The 16783-nt window shown below is 40.2% G+C and overlaps 1 protein-coding gene across 1 annotated transcript in view; it reads right to left on the bottom strand.

The window, feature by feature from the left end:
* The window catches only part of LOC135505731 (fibronectin type III domain-containing protein 1-like), a 91195-nt gene that overhangs the window by 14402 nt on the left and 60010 nt on the right, over positions 1 to 16783 (bottom strand). The window contains exon 17 of the mRNA XM_064924806.1: positions 9290 to 9398. Within this exon, the coding sequence (XP_064780878.1) occupies positions 9290 to 9398 (109 nt within the window). The remainder of the gene's footprint in view (positions 1 to 9289; positions 9399 to 16783) is intronic.

The following is a 16783-nucleotide window of genomic DNA, read 5'->3' as shown; positions in this document are numbered from 1 at the left end:
CAAACCAAAGTTGAAACATTTCCTAATTATCTGCATATGATAGATTTCCATTCAGTTACATATTTGAAACCCAACCTATGCTTAATCCACTAAAATATGTCACATTTAACGTAAAAGGCCTTAACAGCCCGATTAAAAGGAAAATAGTCTATACATACCTTAAGAAATTAAAGGCTGACATTGTGTTTTTGCAAGAAACACATCTTACAGCCAGTGTACACAAGAAATTGAAGAGGGAATGAGTAGGACAAGTTTTTGCATCCTCTTTTAACTCATAAGCAAGAAGAACTGCAATTTTGATAAGTAGAAACATCCCCTTCTGTGTTAACAACACCATCTCTGATCCCTCTGGCAGGTTTGTTTTGGTGCATGGGGCATATGTTTTCAGAGTCTTCGATTCTATTGAATATTTATGCTCCTAACTTCGATTACCATATGTTTATTGAGAATGTCTCAAGCACCACCAGGATGGCTACTGGTTGGAGGAGATTTACATTTTTGCTTAGATACAGTTCTTGATAGGTCTTCTGATAAACCCTCACTTCTTACCAAAGCCGGCAAGCTCACCATGTCATTCATGAAAGATCTCAATTTACTAGACATCTGGAGACAGTTGCACCCACAGGATAGGGACTACTCTTTTTATTCACACCCACACAAGACACACACACGCATAGATAACTTTTTATTTTCGACACAACTGTTTCATAGAGTGTTAGATGTCGAGTATCTCCCCAGATTGCTTAGTGACCATTCTCCTCTGGTATTATCAATCTACATTCCCTTTCAAGGTAAATGGAGCACATATATGGAGACTAAATTCTACACTCCTAAAGCAACCTGAATTTTGTGCATTCATCAAAGAGCAGATCAATATTTTTACTTTGACAAACAAACCCTCCGCTCCTGACAGATTCATTCTTTGGGACACATTGAAGGCCTATCTGAGGGGACAGATTATTTCCTATACTAAAGGGCTGAAGAGAAAACACGGTGTGGAACTGAGTGCCCTTGAATCTGAAATGTCAGAGCTAGAGAAAACCTACCAAAGTGGCCCGACTAAAGATCTATACAGGCTTTTGGAAAATAAAAAACTTAAATATAATATTCTGAACACATATCAAGCTGAGAGGGCCATCACTAAATCAAAACAGCGTTATTACGAGCTTGGAGAGAAAGCTCACAAAGTATTGGCATGGCAACTGAAAGCAGAGGAAAGTAAGAGGACAATTAATGCCATAGAAACTCTTACCAATGAGATATATTTCGACCCTACTGAAATTAATAATACTTTTAAGAAATACTATGAAGACCTCTACACTTCCCAATCAAGCAATGATCTATCAGAGATTGACTCCTTTCTCTCCTTTCTCTCCTCTCTCAACCTCCCATGCCTGTCAGGGGAAGACAGCGAGCGCCTGAGTGAACACTTCTCAGTTCCTGAATTGTTGGAGGCCATTAAATCCTTACCTTCTAATAAATCTCCTGGGGAGGATGGCTTCCCTCCAGAGTTCTATAAAGAACTTAGGGAGCTGTTGGTCCCCTACCTTATGGAGGTACTTAAAAAAGCCAGAGAAGACAACTGCTTTCAAGAGTCCTTCTCTCAAGCAGTGATTACTGTAGTCCACAAGAAAGGGAAAAACCCGCTAAAGTGCGCCTCCTATAGACCAATCTCTCTCCTTAACACAGATTGTAAACTGGTCACCAAGATGCTATCTAAGAGACTGGAGTCATGTCTTCCCCTGTTGGTCAACCCAGATCAGACTGACTTCATAATTAATAGATTGTCCTCCAATAATCTCAGAAGGTTCTTTGATATAATTCACCTTGCTATCAAAAACAAAATACCTAGTGTCGCAGTCTCCCTCGACGCTGAAAAGGCCTTTGATAGGGTTGAATGGCCATACCTCTTTCGCGTCTTGGAAAAGTTCGGTTTAGGTACCGTGTTTGTCAATATGATAAAATCACTCTACAAATCTCCTAAAGCTAGGATTGCTACCAATGGGATTACTTCCTCCTCCTTCCCTCTTTATAGGGGTAACAGACAAGGTTGCCCAATTAGCCCCCACCTCTTTGCCCTCGCCATCGAACCTTTGGCTGAGGCTATTAGAACGTTCCCTGACATACATGGCTTTGAGGTGGGCCCCCATATCCATAAATTATCACTCTTTGCGGACAACCTTATCTTATTTCTAACAAACCCAGAACACTCCCTCTCTCACTTGCAGATCCTACTACAGTGTTATAGTTCTTTCTCTGGATATAAGGTCAATTTTGATAAAAGCGAAATCTTACCGTTGTCTGTCTTTGACCATCATACCATCAAGCACAAGTTTCCTTTTAGATGGTCGCCTATGGGCTTCACATATTTGGGCATAATGGTGGATGGTAATCTGAACAACCTCTATAAACTCAATCTGGCCAGTTTGTTACAAAGGGTGGGGGTTGACCTTTGTAAATGGATGGACTTACCTCTCACTCTACTGGGTAGAATCAATGTAATTAAAATGAATGTCCTGCCCAGATTTCTATATCTGTTTCAATCTCTCCCTATCCCTGTTCCCGCAGCATTTTTTTCCTCTCTCGACAAGCTGACCAGACGGTTTATCTGGCACGGCAAAACCCCTAGGGTTGGCCTGGATAAACTGACCCTTGATTACAGTCAAGGGGGCTTAAACCTCCCCAATTTTAGAATGTACTACTGGGCTGCACAGTCTAGGTTTCTGGCTCAGAGGTTTGACAATGGTCCCTCTCCCTCATGGTTGAACATTGAAAAGCTTGAGGTAAATGATGACACTGGGACAGAATTGTTTTACAAATGGGACAGAAAATATATAAAAACCATCACAGACAACCCTTTAATCATACATTCTGTCCTGGCATGGTGCAAACTGCATGAGCTGTTCGGACGAGAGGGATTCATTTCCCCTAAAACCCCTTTATGGAACAATAGATTGATCCCTATGTTTTTCCAGAATAGTAACTTTAGACCATGGTCTGATAAGGGGATCACTCTTCTGGAACATTGCTACGAGGAGGGAGTTCTTATGTCTTTTGATCAGCTGAAACAGAAATACCAATTGCCTACCAGGGACTTCTTTAGCTACCTACAACTATGAAACTTTATTAGGGTGACTCTCAAGGGACAATGGAACCTACCTAAGATGTCACCTATTGAACAACTCTGCCACGCAGACCAACCACAGTTCAAGACCATTTCCCGTGTATAAGATGCTCTTATGTCAGGACTAACACTGCCTGGGCTAGATAAACCCCGACTTAGATGGGGAAAAGATCTGGGTATTGATCTGGATGAGGATCTATGGAGTGACCTATGCAGGGATGGTGTTACATCCACATCGAACTCTAGATATCGACAGTTTAATTTCCTCCATCAGCTCTATATCACCCCACCAAGACTGCACAAGTTCAACCCAGATACAGTGCCTTGCGAAAGTATTCGGCCCCCTTGAACTTTACGACCTTTTGACACATTTCAGGCTTCAAACATAAAGATATAAAACTGTATTTTTGTGGGACACAATCATGAAGTGGAACGACATTTATTGGATATTTCAAACTTTTTTAACAAATCAAAAACGGAAAAATTGGGCGTGCAAAATGATTCAGCCCCCTTAAGTTAATACTTTGTAGCGCAACCTTTTGCTGCGATTACAGCTGTAAGTCGCTTGGGGTATGTCTCTGTCAGTTTTGCACATTGAGAGACTGAAATCTTTTCCCATTCCTCCTTGCAAAACAGCTCGAGCTCAGTGAGGTTGGATGGAGAGCATTTGTGAACAGCAGTTTTCAGTTCTTTCCACAGATTCTCGATTGGATTCAGGTCTGGACTTTGACTTGGCCATTCTAACACCTGGATATGTTTATTTTTGAACCATTCCATTGTGGCAAACTTTAAACGACACTTTTTATGGATATCTTTAAGAAATGGCTTTCTTCTTGCCACTCTTCCATAAAGGCCAGATTTGTGCAATATACGACTGTCCTATGGACAGAGTCTCCCACCTCAGCTGTAGATCTCTGCAGTTCATCCAGAGTGATCATGGGCCTCTTGGCTGCATCTCTGATCAGTCTTCTCCTTGTATGAGCTGAAAGTTTAGAGGGACGGCCAGGTCTTGGTAGATTTGCAGTGGTCTGATACTCCTTCCATTTCAATATTATCGCTTGCACAGTGATCCTTGAGATGTTTAAAGCTTGGGAAATCTTGTTTGTATCCAAATCCGGCTTTAAACTTCTTCACAACAGTATCTCGGACCTGCCTGGTGTGTTCCTTGTTCTTCATGATGCTCTCTGCGCTTTTAACGGACCTCTGAGACTATCACAGTGCAGGTGCATTTATACGGAGACTTGATTACACACAGGTGGATTGTATTTATCATCATTAGTCATTTAGGTCAACATTGGATCATTCAGAGATCCTCACTGAACTTCTGGAGAGAATTTGCTGCACTGAAAGTAAAGGGGCTGAATAATTTTGCACGCCCAATTTTTCAGTTTTTGATTTGTTAAAAAAGTTTGAAATATCCAATAAATGTCGTTCCACTTCATGATTGTGTCCCACTTGTTGTTGATTCTTCACAAAAAAATACAGTTTTATATCTTTATGTTTGAAGCCTGAAATGTGGCAAAAGGTCGCAAAGTTCAAGGGGGCCGAATACTTTCGCAAGGCACTGTATATTCTCCCTATGTTTTAGATGTTGCTCAGATGAAGGAACATTCCTCCATTCCACTTGGCAGTGTTCAAAACTACACTGTTTCTGGCAGGGGGTATGCGATACCATATCCTCAATTCACGGGGTTGCATTCCCTTTAGACCCGGAGGTCTGTCTACTGGGTAATTTTACTAACACCAATCTTAGGCAAAGCCTACTATAAAGCTAACAGAAATATTGCTAGCGATTGCCAAGAAATGTATTGCCTTGAAATGTAAATTGGATTCCTCCCTGTCAGTTGCAATGTGGCTATCGGAAGTTAATAGTTGTATCTCTTTGGAGAAAATCACTTACTGCTTGAGGAATAAGTTAAAGACATTTTACAGAATTTGGCAACCTTTTATTGACTATATGGAGAATCTTCCCCCACATCTCATTGATTGAATCTATATATAATCCTCACATAATGTTTCACACGTAATGTATAATACGTAGCCTACAGCAGGTGATCCAATGTCTCGTAATAATCTTTTTCTTATTGTATATTTGTATATATAATTATATTTATTTTTTTGTTACGCTCGTCTGTTACTGTCACTTTGTCCTATCGTTGTCTATTATCTTTTCACTTTTGTTTTGAATGTTCTTAATTGGAAAATGCAAAAATAAAATATTCAAAAAATATATATATATCAACACAATTGTCCTCCTCATGATGCCATCTAGTCTGTGAAGTGCACCAGTCCCTCCTGCAGAAAAGCACCCTGGCAACATGATGCTGCCACAGTTGGGATGGTGTTCTTCGGCTTGCAAGCTTCCCCCTTTTTCCTCCAAACATAACGATGGTCATTATGGCCAAACAGTTCTATTTTTGTTTCATCAGACCAGAGGACATTTCTCCAAAAAGTATGATCCTTGTCCCCATGTGCAGTTGCAAACTGTAGTCTGGCTTTTTTATGGTGGCTTGGATTTTCTTCCTTGTTGAGTGGCCTTTCAGGTTATGTCGATGTAGAACTCGTTTTACTGTGGATATAGATACTTTTGTACCTGTCTCCCCCAGCATCTTCACAAGGCCCTTTGCTGTTGTTCTGGGATTGATTTGCACTTTTCGCATCAAAGTACGTTCAACTCTAGGAGAGGGAACACGTCTCCTTCCTGAATGGTATGATGGCTGCGTGGTCCCATGTTGTTTATACTTGTGTATTATTGTTTGTACAGATGAACGTGGTACCTTCAGGCATTTGGAAATTGCTCCAAGAATGAACCGTCTTTTTGAACTACCTTTGTTTTTTGAGGTCTTGACTGATTTATTTTGATTTTCCCATGCTGTCAAGCAAAGAGGCACTGAGTTTGAAGGTAGGCCTTGAAATACATCCACAGGTACACCTTCAATTGACTCAAAGTATGTCAATTAGCCTATCAGAAGCTTCTAAAGCCATGATATCATTTTCTGGAATATTCCAATCTGTTTAAAGGCACAGTCAACTTAGAGTATGTAAACTTGTGAACCACTGGAATTGTGATACAGTGAATTATAAGTGAAATAATCTGTCTGTAAACAATTATTGGAAAAATTGCTTGTGTCATGCACAAAGTAGATGTCCTAACCGACTTGTCAAAACTATAGTTTGCTAACAAGAAATTTGTGGAGTGGTTGAATAATGAGTGTTAATGACTCCAACCAGTGTATGTCAACTTCCGACTTCCAACTGTACAGACCATATACACACACTACATTGTCACTCCCACACAAAACACTCACACATTCAGAAACACTACAAAACACACACACACACACACACACACACACACACACACACACACACACACACACACACACACACACACACACACACACACACACACACACACACATTACAAACGCCAATGGTGATCGTGTTGTTTAAGGACAATTATTTTTTTAACGAGCATGGCCTTATTTGTATTACACATTTTATGCACTGCAGTGCTAGTTAGCTGTACCTTATGCTTTGATTACTACATTCATTCTCTGATCCTTTGATTGGGTGGACAACATGTCAGTTCATGCTGCAAGAGCTCTAAGAGGTTGGAGGACGTCCTCCGGAAGTTGTCATAACTACTGTGTAAATATATGGAACGGGGTGAGAACCTTGAGCTTCCTAGGTTTTGTATTGAAGTCAATGTACCCCGAGGAGGATGGAAGCTAGTTGAGGCTACTGTCATGACTTTCCCTCCAAGGTGAGGATCAAAGAGAGCCCTCCTCTCTCTCTTGAGAGTGGAATGTCTGAGTGTTACAACAGAGAGAAGCGTTGCAGTATTTTAACATCAAAAGATGGGATATTGAAACAATATTTCTAAAATAAATAATGTGGGAAATGGTGGTTGGGGCTCCAATCAATAATCATGTCAAATCAGTTGTTGTTTTGTGATATCTTTAAGGATGGTTTAACTAAATAACTGTATCTCTGATAGTGTACGCATTCAAGGGGTCAGGTTTACATATACATGTTGTTAAACTTATATGATTAAATATAAAACTATTTGTGAAAAGATAGCAAGATGATTTTAGCCTTCGAAATGAGATAACATTTGTCATAGAAAGTTTTACCCAGTCAGTAACCACGTCCACGTGAGCACATTATGTCGTGAGACATTATGTCAACAGGATGGAATGCCCCATTTTTCCAGAGTGCATAAAAGGACTGCTAATGAAATTTACCACAGACCGAAAAATGCCGGGTCGCTGCCGGTGTGGTAAGTGATCCTAGCTGTACCCTAAATAATCAACCATTGAGACCAGAGAACGTGAGGATTTGGTCCACACTTTATGAAATGGATTAAAAACTACAAGTCCATAAAATGGTAAGACCCTCTGAAACTCCCGAGTGAAGATGATGACGACTACACAGGAACATTCATTCTGCAGCTGTTTAACTACTGTTAGCCCAGGAAACTTGGCCGAAGACAAAGCACAGTTTCCTTTCACCACCATAGAAACCTCTAAAAGATCTATTCTAACAAGCCTCTCTGAACACCGTGTGGTACACCCCTGGAGGAACCGTTCTAACAGACACTGTTAGACCTAGAAGCTACAACCACAAAGGAGTCTCTGGTTGACAAACTTCTATCAAACTACTCTCCACAGACGGACCGGGCGATTTCAACAGAGTGATGACAAAGATATACACACGTAAATAGATATACATTGCAATTATTTTTGAATGAGCGGTCGTTCATGTGCAAAGTATTCATATTACTATTGTTAGGTTCTTATTTTTCAGAGTAAATAACTCGCAGACACTAGAGAAGCTTTAACCAACTTTAATCTTCCCAGAGGTTCTGTACAGCTGTAATCAGACAAACCAACATTTGTCCCATCCAGATATTTATATCCCACTTACGACACTCCCTCCCTCCAATCCTTACAGTCTCTCCCTCTCCTTTACATGCCCCTCCCTTTTCATTGTGTACCAAGCCGCCATATCGGGTTAGTCCACTAAGGACTTCCCATTGTATTATCTTAGTAATCAACGTATAATCTATCCTGTGTGTGTGATTATGTCATTCTGTGTGATTATTTAGTTAGTTAGTAAATAAATTATTAAGCCAATTTGTGTATCGCTGAATCGGCATTTAGACTAGGGTTCATACAGATTTAAAGTCAACGACGTTCAGAACGAGACTGATATGAGGTAATAATAATTAATGGATGACTAATATGATAACGATATATTCTGATATATTTTTGAGTTAATTCGGGAAACAGTAACTCAGTAAACAAACTTTTTCCGTTGTGCCCCAAGTTACTAATGAGTTAATTGTTACATGATTCATTTAATAATTAAACATAGTTAATTGATTTGATAAAATTGCCATCATCACATTAATGATAGTCAGGTCACGACATTACTGTAGACCTTCATAGCAAAACACACGTTTTAACCAATTATTTGGTGATGTGAATATATTTAGTGTAGTATTATCTGAAAAGTTTTTTTTCTGAAATCTACTAAGGAGGATGGTCCTCCCTTTCTTGCTTTGAGGACCCTCTGCTGACATATACGCATACCGGCACGATACAAACACGAATACATACACACATGCACACCCTCACACACACACTTTTACACTCATCATATGCTGCTGCTACTCTGTTCTTTATTTTACTCTAATTATTACTGTATCTATCCGGATGCCTAGTCACATTACCTTGCCTTCATGTACATTCTACCTCAAGTACCTTGTATCTCTGCACATTGATCCTGTACTGGTACTCCTGTATCTACTGTAGCTTCATTCTTGTCTATTTTATTTGATTAATTTCATGTTGGTTACTATTCTATGTCGTATTATTATTTTGAAACGCTGCATCGCTGGGAATGTTTCATAAGCGAGCAATTCACTGTAAAGTCTGCGCAAGCTGCATTCTGTGCATGTGATGAATACATTTTGATTTGATTTATAGTTACAAATACTTACAAACAGACGCAAACACGCAGGCAAACACCTCCCCAGATGCACACACATGGGTAAAGAATATATGAGCCGTAACATCTCGCAAATCCTTTGTTTGTATAAGCAGCCCATTGTGAAATACGCCGTAAACACTCGCACACACACAGAGAGCATATTCTCACCTGGAGTTCGGTTTGAGGTTTTCAACAGCCAGATGTGAGCCGCTGGATGCACTGGAGGACCACCTGTTGTTAAGGACGTCATCGTATGAGGCACTGTGGACCATGTAGCCTGCAGGGGTCACACACAAGGCGTGGGTCAGGGGCCAAATGTCACCAGAGGTTAGAGAGGGGAGGGATCAAACATTGATCCATTTTAAAGTTTGAGAAGGAGAAATAAAATGTGTCCATGTTGGTTTTGATGTGTAGCCCAAGGTAAGGGTGGTCTGATGTTAGAGAGGAAATATTTAATTTGACAGGAGAGTGATTGGAGGCAGAAGAACGATCCTAACTAATTTGAGGTATCAGTGGTTTTAAACTAGACAGCCACAGTAAGTCACATTGTGGATTTGCCAACCACTACACATACAGAGACAATCTGTTTCTCACCTCTTGTTTTGCCTCTCCTCTCACACACAGAAGGGGAAACCTCCATAAAGCCCCAGGCCAGTATGTGAGTACTGAGGTCATGGAATGCTCAGATCATGCCACTCAGCCAGTGGAAACTCTACAAGGGCGGTGCTCCCTGCCACATCTAGCTCCTATGTGTTCATATTTTTTCTGGAGCCTGGCCAACACAGCTGGCTCAAGGTGGAGGGGAGGAGGAGGAGGGAACCACTACCACAGGCACCACTCTTGCTCTCTGATTGTGTTGATCCCTCTTTCTCTCCCCCTCTTTCATTTTTTCTCTATGACTATATTTTGTAATCAGAAGTGTGAAAACAGAAGCACTGGTGCAGCCTGTCACTCACTTAATGTATCCTTCTCTCCTCACGCTTTCATTCTCTCTCAACCCTGCTGCCTCTCTCTCCCTCTCTTTCTTTCTTCTTTACTTTGCTCATCTTTCTGACAACGCAGCCCATAAGGGAATAAAACTTAGAAAACGTGAAATATTTCATATTGGCCAAATAATGTGTTAAAAAAATGCATTCCAACATATATTACAAAATGTATACATAAATGTCTGTAAAATGTATATCACAATATATATTAAATGCATTGTGTGTTTAACGTATTTCAAAATACAATCTGAAGTACATTGAAAATGTGTTTTAGAATATATTTTCAGATACATTTTCACCTGTATTTATCAAAATATTTGCTAAAAATCTTTAGAAAGATTTTGTTGGGTTTTTCTTTATTTTTACTATTTTCTACATTGTAGAATAACAGTGAAGACATCATCACTATGAAATAACATATATGGAATCATGTAGTAAACAAAAAATGCATTTTATATTTTATATTCTTCAAAGTAGCCACCCTGTGCCTTGATGACAGTTTTGCACACTCTTGACATTCTCTCAACAAGCTTCATGAGGTAGTCACTTGGAATGCATTTCAATTAACAGGTGTGCCTTGTTAAAAGTACATTTGTGGAATTTCTTTCCTTCTTAATGCGTTTGAGCCAATTAGTTGTATTGTGACAAGGTAGGGTTGGTATACAGAAGATAGCCCTATTTGGTAAAAGACCAAGTCCATATTATGGCAAGAATAGCTCAAATAAGCAAAGACAAATGACAGTCATCCTTACTTTAACCTCTTGGAACTCTAGGGGCGCAATTTCATTTTTGGATGAAAAACATGATATTTTGTCACAAAAAGATGCTCACTATGCATATAATTGCTACTGTTCGAAAGAAAACACTCTGACGTGTCCAGAAATACAAAGATCTTCTCTGTGCGTGCCAACGTGAGCTTCAGGCAAAACCAAGATGAGATGGCATCCAGGAAATGACAAGGATTTTTGAGGCTCTGTTTGTCATGATCTCCTTATATGGCTGTGAACGCAAGAGGAATGAGTCTGCCCTTTCTGTCGTTTCCCCAAGGTGTCTGCAGCATTGTGACGTATTTGTAGGCAGATCATTGGAAGATTGACCATAAGAGACCACATTTACCACGTGTCCGCCCGGTGTCCTGCGCCGAAATTGGTGCGCAAAAGTCACCTGCCAGTATTTTTCCAAACAATACAGAGAGTAAAGCAAGCTTCCACGAACTGCATGTCAATGAAGAAATATGTGAAAAAACACCTTGAGGACTGATTCCAAACAACGTTTGCCATGTTTCGGTCGATATTATGTAGTTAACTTCTTGGAACTCTAGGGGTGCAATTTCATTTTTGGATGAAAAACGTTCCCGTTTTAAACAAGATATTTTGTCACAAAAAGATGCTCGACTATGCATATAATTGCTACTGTTCGAAAGAAAACACTCTGACGTGTCCAGAAATACAAAGATCTTCTCTGTGCGTGCCCTTTAACGTGAGCTTCAGGCAAAACCAAGATGAGATGGCATCCAGGAAATGACAAGGATTTTTGAGGCTCTGTTTGTCATGATCTCCTTATATGGCTGTGAACGCAAGAGGAATGAATCAACCCTCTGTCGTTTCCGCAAGGTGTCTGCAGCATTGTGACGTATTTGTAGGCAGATCATTGGAAGATTGACCATAAGAGACCACATTTACCACGTGTCCGCCCGGTGTCCTGCGCCGAAATTGGTGCGCAAAAGTCACCTGCCAGTATTTTTCCAAGAATACAGAAGGAAAGCAAGCTGATATGTCAATGAAGAGATATGTGAAAAAACACCTTGAGGACTGATTCCAAACAACGTTTGCCATGTTTCGTCGATTTATGTAGTTAATCCGGAAAAGTTTTACGTTGTAGGTGACTGCATTTTCGGTTCGTTTCAGTAGCCAGGCGCAATGTAGAAAACGGAACGATTTCTCCTACACACAGACGCTTTCAGGAAACACTGCGCATTTGGCATGTGACTGAGAGTCTCCTCATTGAAAACATCAGAAGCTCTTCAAAGGTAAATGATTTTATTTATTTGGTTATCTGGCTTTTGTGAAAATGTTGCGTGCTACATGCTACACAAAATGCTATGCTAGCTTTGCTTACTCTTACACAAATTAGTCAATTTCTATGGTTCAAAAGCATATTTTGAAAATCTGAGATGACAGTGTTGTTAACCTCTTGAAACTCCCCATCCCGGATCCGGGATTGTGACTAAGCCTCAGGCTCATTAGCATAACGCAACGTTAACGATTTCTGAAAATCGCAAATAAAATTAAAATAATGCGTTTGCTCTCAAGCTTAGCCTTTTCTTAACAACACTGTCATCTCAGATTTTCAAAATATGCTTTTGAACCATAGAAATTTAAGAGTATGCAAAGCTAGCATAGCATTTTGTGTAGCATGTAGCACGCAACATTTTCACAAAAGCCAGCTAACCAAATAAATAAAATCATTTACCTTTGAAGAGCTTCTGATGTTTTCATGAGGAGACTCCCAGCCACATACCAAATGCGCAGTGTTTCCTGAAAGCTGGTTTGTCAGAAATCGCCCGTTTTTCATTGCGCCTGGCTACAGAACCGAAAATGCAGTCACCTACAACGTGAAACTTTTTCCGGATTAACTACATAATATCGACCCATGGCAAACGTTGTTTGGAATCAATCCTCAAGGTGTTTTTTCACATATCTCTTCATTGACATGCAGTTCATGGAAGCTTGCTTCTCTCTCTGTGCCCCATGGAAAAATACTGGCAGGTGACTGGACACCAGTGGTAAATGTGGTCTCTTATGGTCAATCTTCCAACGATCTGCCTACAAATACGTGACAGAAAGGGCAGACTCATTCCTCTTGCGTTCACAGCCATATAAGGAGATCATGAAAGACAGAGCCTCAAAATCCTTGTCATTTCCTGGATGCCAAGTCATCTTGGTTTTGCCTGAAGCTCACGTTAAAGGGCACGCACAAGAAGATATTTGTATTTCTGGACACGTCAGAGTGTTTTCTTTGAACAGTAGCAATTATATGCATAGTCGAGCATCTTTTTTTGTGACAAAATATCTTGTTTAAAACGGGAACGTTTTTCTTCCAAAAATGAAATAGCGCCACCATAAGTGTAAGAGGTTAAGAAAAGGCTAAGCTTGAGAGCAAACGCATTATTTTAATTTTATTTGCGATTTTCAGAAATCGTTAACGTTGCGTTATGCTAATGAGCCTGAGGCTTTAGTCACGATCCCGGATCCGGGATGGGGAGTTTCAAGAGGTTTAAGACATGAAGGCAAGTCAATGTCAAGAACTTTTAAAGTTTCTTCAAGTGCAGCCACAAAAGCTATCAAGCGCTATGATGAAACTGGCTCTCATGAGGACCGCCACAGGAAAGGAAGACCTAGAGTTATCTCTGCTACAGAGGATAAGAAATTACAGCACCTTTGATAGCAGCCCAAATAAATGCATCACAGAGTTCAAGTAACAGACACATCTCAACATCAACTGTTCAGAGGAGACTGTGTGAATCAGGTCTTCATGTTTGAGTTGCTGCAAAGACACCACTACTAAAGGACACCAATAATAATAAGACACTTGCTTGGCCCAAGAAACACAAGCAATGGACATTAGACCGGTGGAAATCTGTCCTTGGTCTGATGAATCCAAATGATAGATTTTTGGTTCCAACCGCCGTGTCTTTGTGAAACGCGGAGTAGGTGAATGGATGATCTCCGCATGTGTGGTTCCCACCATGAAGTTTTGCACCGTAAAGTTTTTGCAGGTGTGATGGTGTTGCGGGTGCTCTGCTGGTGACACTGTCAGTAATTTATTTAGAATTCAAGGTACGCTTAACCTGCATAGCTACTACAGCATTCCGCAGTGATATGCCATCCCATCTGGTTTGCGCTTAGTGGGACTATCATTTGTTTTTCAACAGAACACTGACCCAAAACACACCTCCTGGCTGTGTAAGGGCTATTTGACCAAGAAGGAGAGTGATGGAGTGCTGCATCAGATGACCCGGCCTCCACAATCACCTGACCTCAACCCAATTGAGATGGTTTGGGATGAGTTGGACAGCAGAGTGAAGGAAAAGCAACCAACAAGTACTCAGTATATGTGGGAACTCCTGCAAGACTGTTGGAAAAGCATTCCAGGTGACTACCTCATAAAGCTGGTTGAGAGAATGCCAAGAGTGTATACAGCTGTTATCAAGGCAAAGTGTGGCTACTTTTAAGTATTTCAAATATCAAGTATATTTTGATTTGTTTAACACTTTTTTGGTTACTACTTGGTTACTACTTGATTCCATATGTGTTATTTCATAGTTGTGATGTCTTCACGATCAATCTATTTTACTTCACAGATCGATACCGTTCTAATGTGATCACAGATCCCCATGGTAGATACATAATTGTCAGTGGTAGGCTGCTCAATACGAACGTACTTCTTGTTAATATGTATGCTCCTAATTGGGACAATGGTACACTCCCAGATATGTCTTCCCATATGTTGATCTTAGGTGGTGACTTTAACTGTTGGTTAGACCCACATTTGGATCGATCCTCCACTAAACCTACCACCTTATCAACCTCACCTAGAGTTGTCCGAACCTTTATGTGTGAATTCGCAGTCTCAGATCCTTGGAGAATGTTTAATCTATCTGGAAAATCATACTTTTTTTTTCTCAACGGTTCACCACCCTTTTACGTGCATAGACCACTTCCTTGTAGATGACAGGCTTCTCCATTCCATATCTTCATGTTCATATAATCCAATTGTTGTATCTGACCACGCCCCTGTTACTATGGAAGCAGTCTTTCAAACTGTTGACAATCTGTGAGTGACCGCCTTGGCGGCTCAATACTCAACTGCTCGGGAATGAACACTTTGTCAATTTTGTTTTGAGTGAAAACGACTTTCATGATCACAAATAGAACCCCAAACATCTCTGCGTCTACTCTTTGGGAAACTTTGAAAGCTTATATCAGAGGTGAAATTATTTCCAGCACCACACTTGAGAACAAACTGAAAAAGGATAGGCTATCTATGTTAACACGCTGTATTGCCCAATTAGATTACATTTATGCCGTTTCACCATCTCCGGCTATTTATTTGGAACGTTTAACTTTGCAAGCAGAATTTGACACATTATTACCAGACCAGGTTACTGAACTACTTATCAAGTCTAGGTGCACTTACTATGAACAAGGAGATAAAGCCAGTAAATTATTAGCTCACAAGTTACAACTATCATCATCATTTCAGATTCCTAAAATTTGTACATTGTCTGGGATATCATTAGACCCTAGGGGGATCAATGATGAGTTCAAGAGATTTTACCAGTCTCTATATACTTCTGAAAGTAATGTGGATGCATTGGAATTGGAGGATTTCTTCCACTCACTTGCTGTGCCTTCGGTCAGACGGGATTTGGTTAAAAAAATTAGAGCATGGGTGGGTCAGGTGTTCCATTCCTCATTTCAGAGTAAGGCAAGAAGTTGAAGAATTGTCGAATGCTGTCAAATCCCTTTAATCTGGGAGCTCAGGGCCTGATGGCTACTCAGCAGAGTTTTATAAAAAGTTTATCTCCAAAATAGCCCCTATTCTAATTGAAATGTACAATGAAACATTTGTAAATGGTGCTCTCCCACAGATTCTCACTCAGGCAACCATTTGTCTTATTCTTAAAAAAACAAAGACACTTTTTACTGTGTATCATAGCGTACAATTAACCTGCTAAATTTTGACTATAAAATTCTAGCCAAACTTCTGGCAACGTGTCTGGAAACAGTCCTCCCATCAATTATCTCTCCGGATTTATTAAAAATAGACATTCATTCTTCAATCTTCAACGAGGATTTAATATTATATATAATCCTTCTGTCGCCAATACCTCTGAAGCCATTATATCCCTGGATGAGGAGAAAGCGTTTGAACGGGTGGAATGGAAATACCTTTTTTTACGCTCTAAATAAATTCGGCTTTGGCTCCAAATCCATGACTTGGATAAGACTTCTGTACTCATCCCTTCGAGCCTCTGTCAGGACTAATAACACTCAATCAGATTGCCTCCCTTTGCAACGATCGACACGCCAGGGTTGCCCTTTAAGTCCCTTAACTGTTTGCCCTCGCCATAGAACCCCTTGCAATAGCACTTCGCTCCAACCCCCTCATCAAAGGTATAGACAGATACGGACACAAACAAAAACTGTCTCTATATGCTGAGGATTTATTATTATACACATCCAACCTTTCTGCCTCTGTTCCTGCTGCCCATGCCACTTTCGCATCCTTCGGTCACTTATTAAGGTAAAAACTGAATCTCAGTAAAAGCGAATTGATGCAACTATGGCCGCATAAAATTCCCCTTTACATAACTTGCTATTTAAAATTGCTCACAGTAGATATATTTATCTCGAGGTACATGTCACAATCAGATTTGAAAACCTTTTTCATGCCAACTTTGCTCCTCTTTCAACCTGTACTAAGGATGATTTGGAACGCTGTTCTTTGCTACACCTCTCCTTAGTTGCAATAATTAATTATATTAAAATGAATACTCTCCCTAAATTCTTATATCTCTATTAGTGTCTTCAGATTTTTCTTCCCAATACATTTTTCAAAAAGGTCGATGGCCTAATACTGCCCTTTATATGGGACAAAAAGCACCCCCAGG

This window comes from Oncorhynchus masou, chromosome 19, assembly GCF_036934945.1.
Source record: "Oncorhynchus masou masou isolate Uvic2021 chromosome 19, UVic_Omas_1.1, whole genome shotgun sequence".
Lineage (NCBI taxonomy): Eukaryota > Metazoa > Chordata > Actinopteri > Salmoniformes > Salmonidae > Oncorhynchus > Oncorhynchus masou.
Note: the sequence above shows the minus strand (reverse complement) of the source record. Positions and strands in the feature narration are given on the sequence as shown.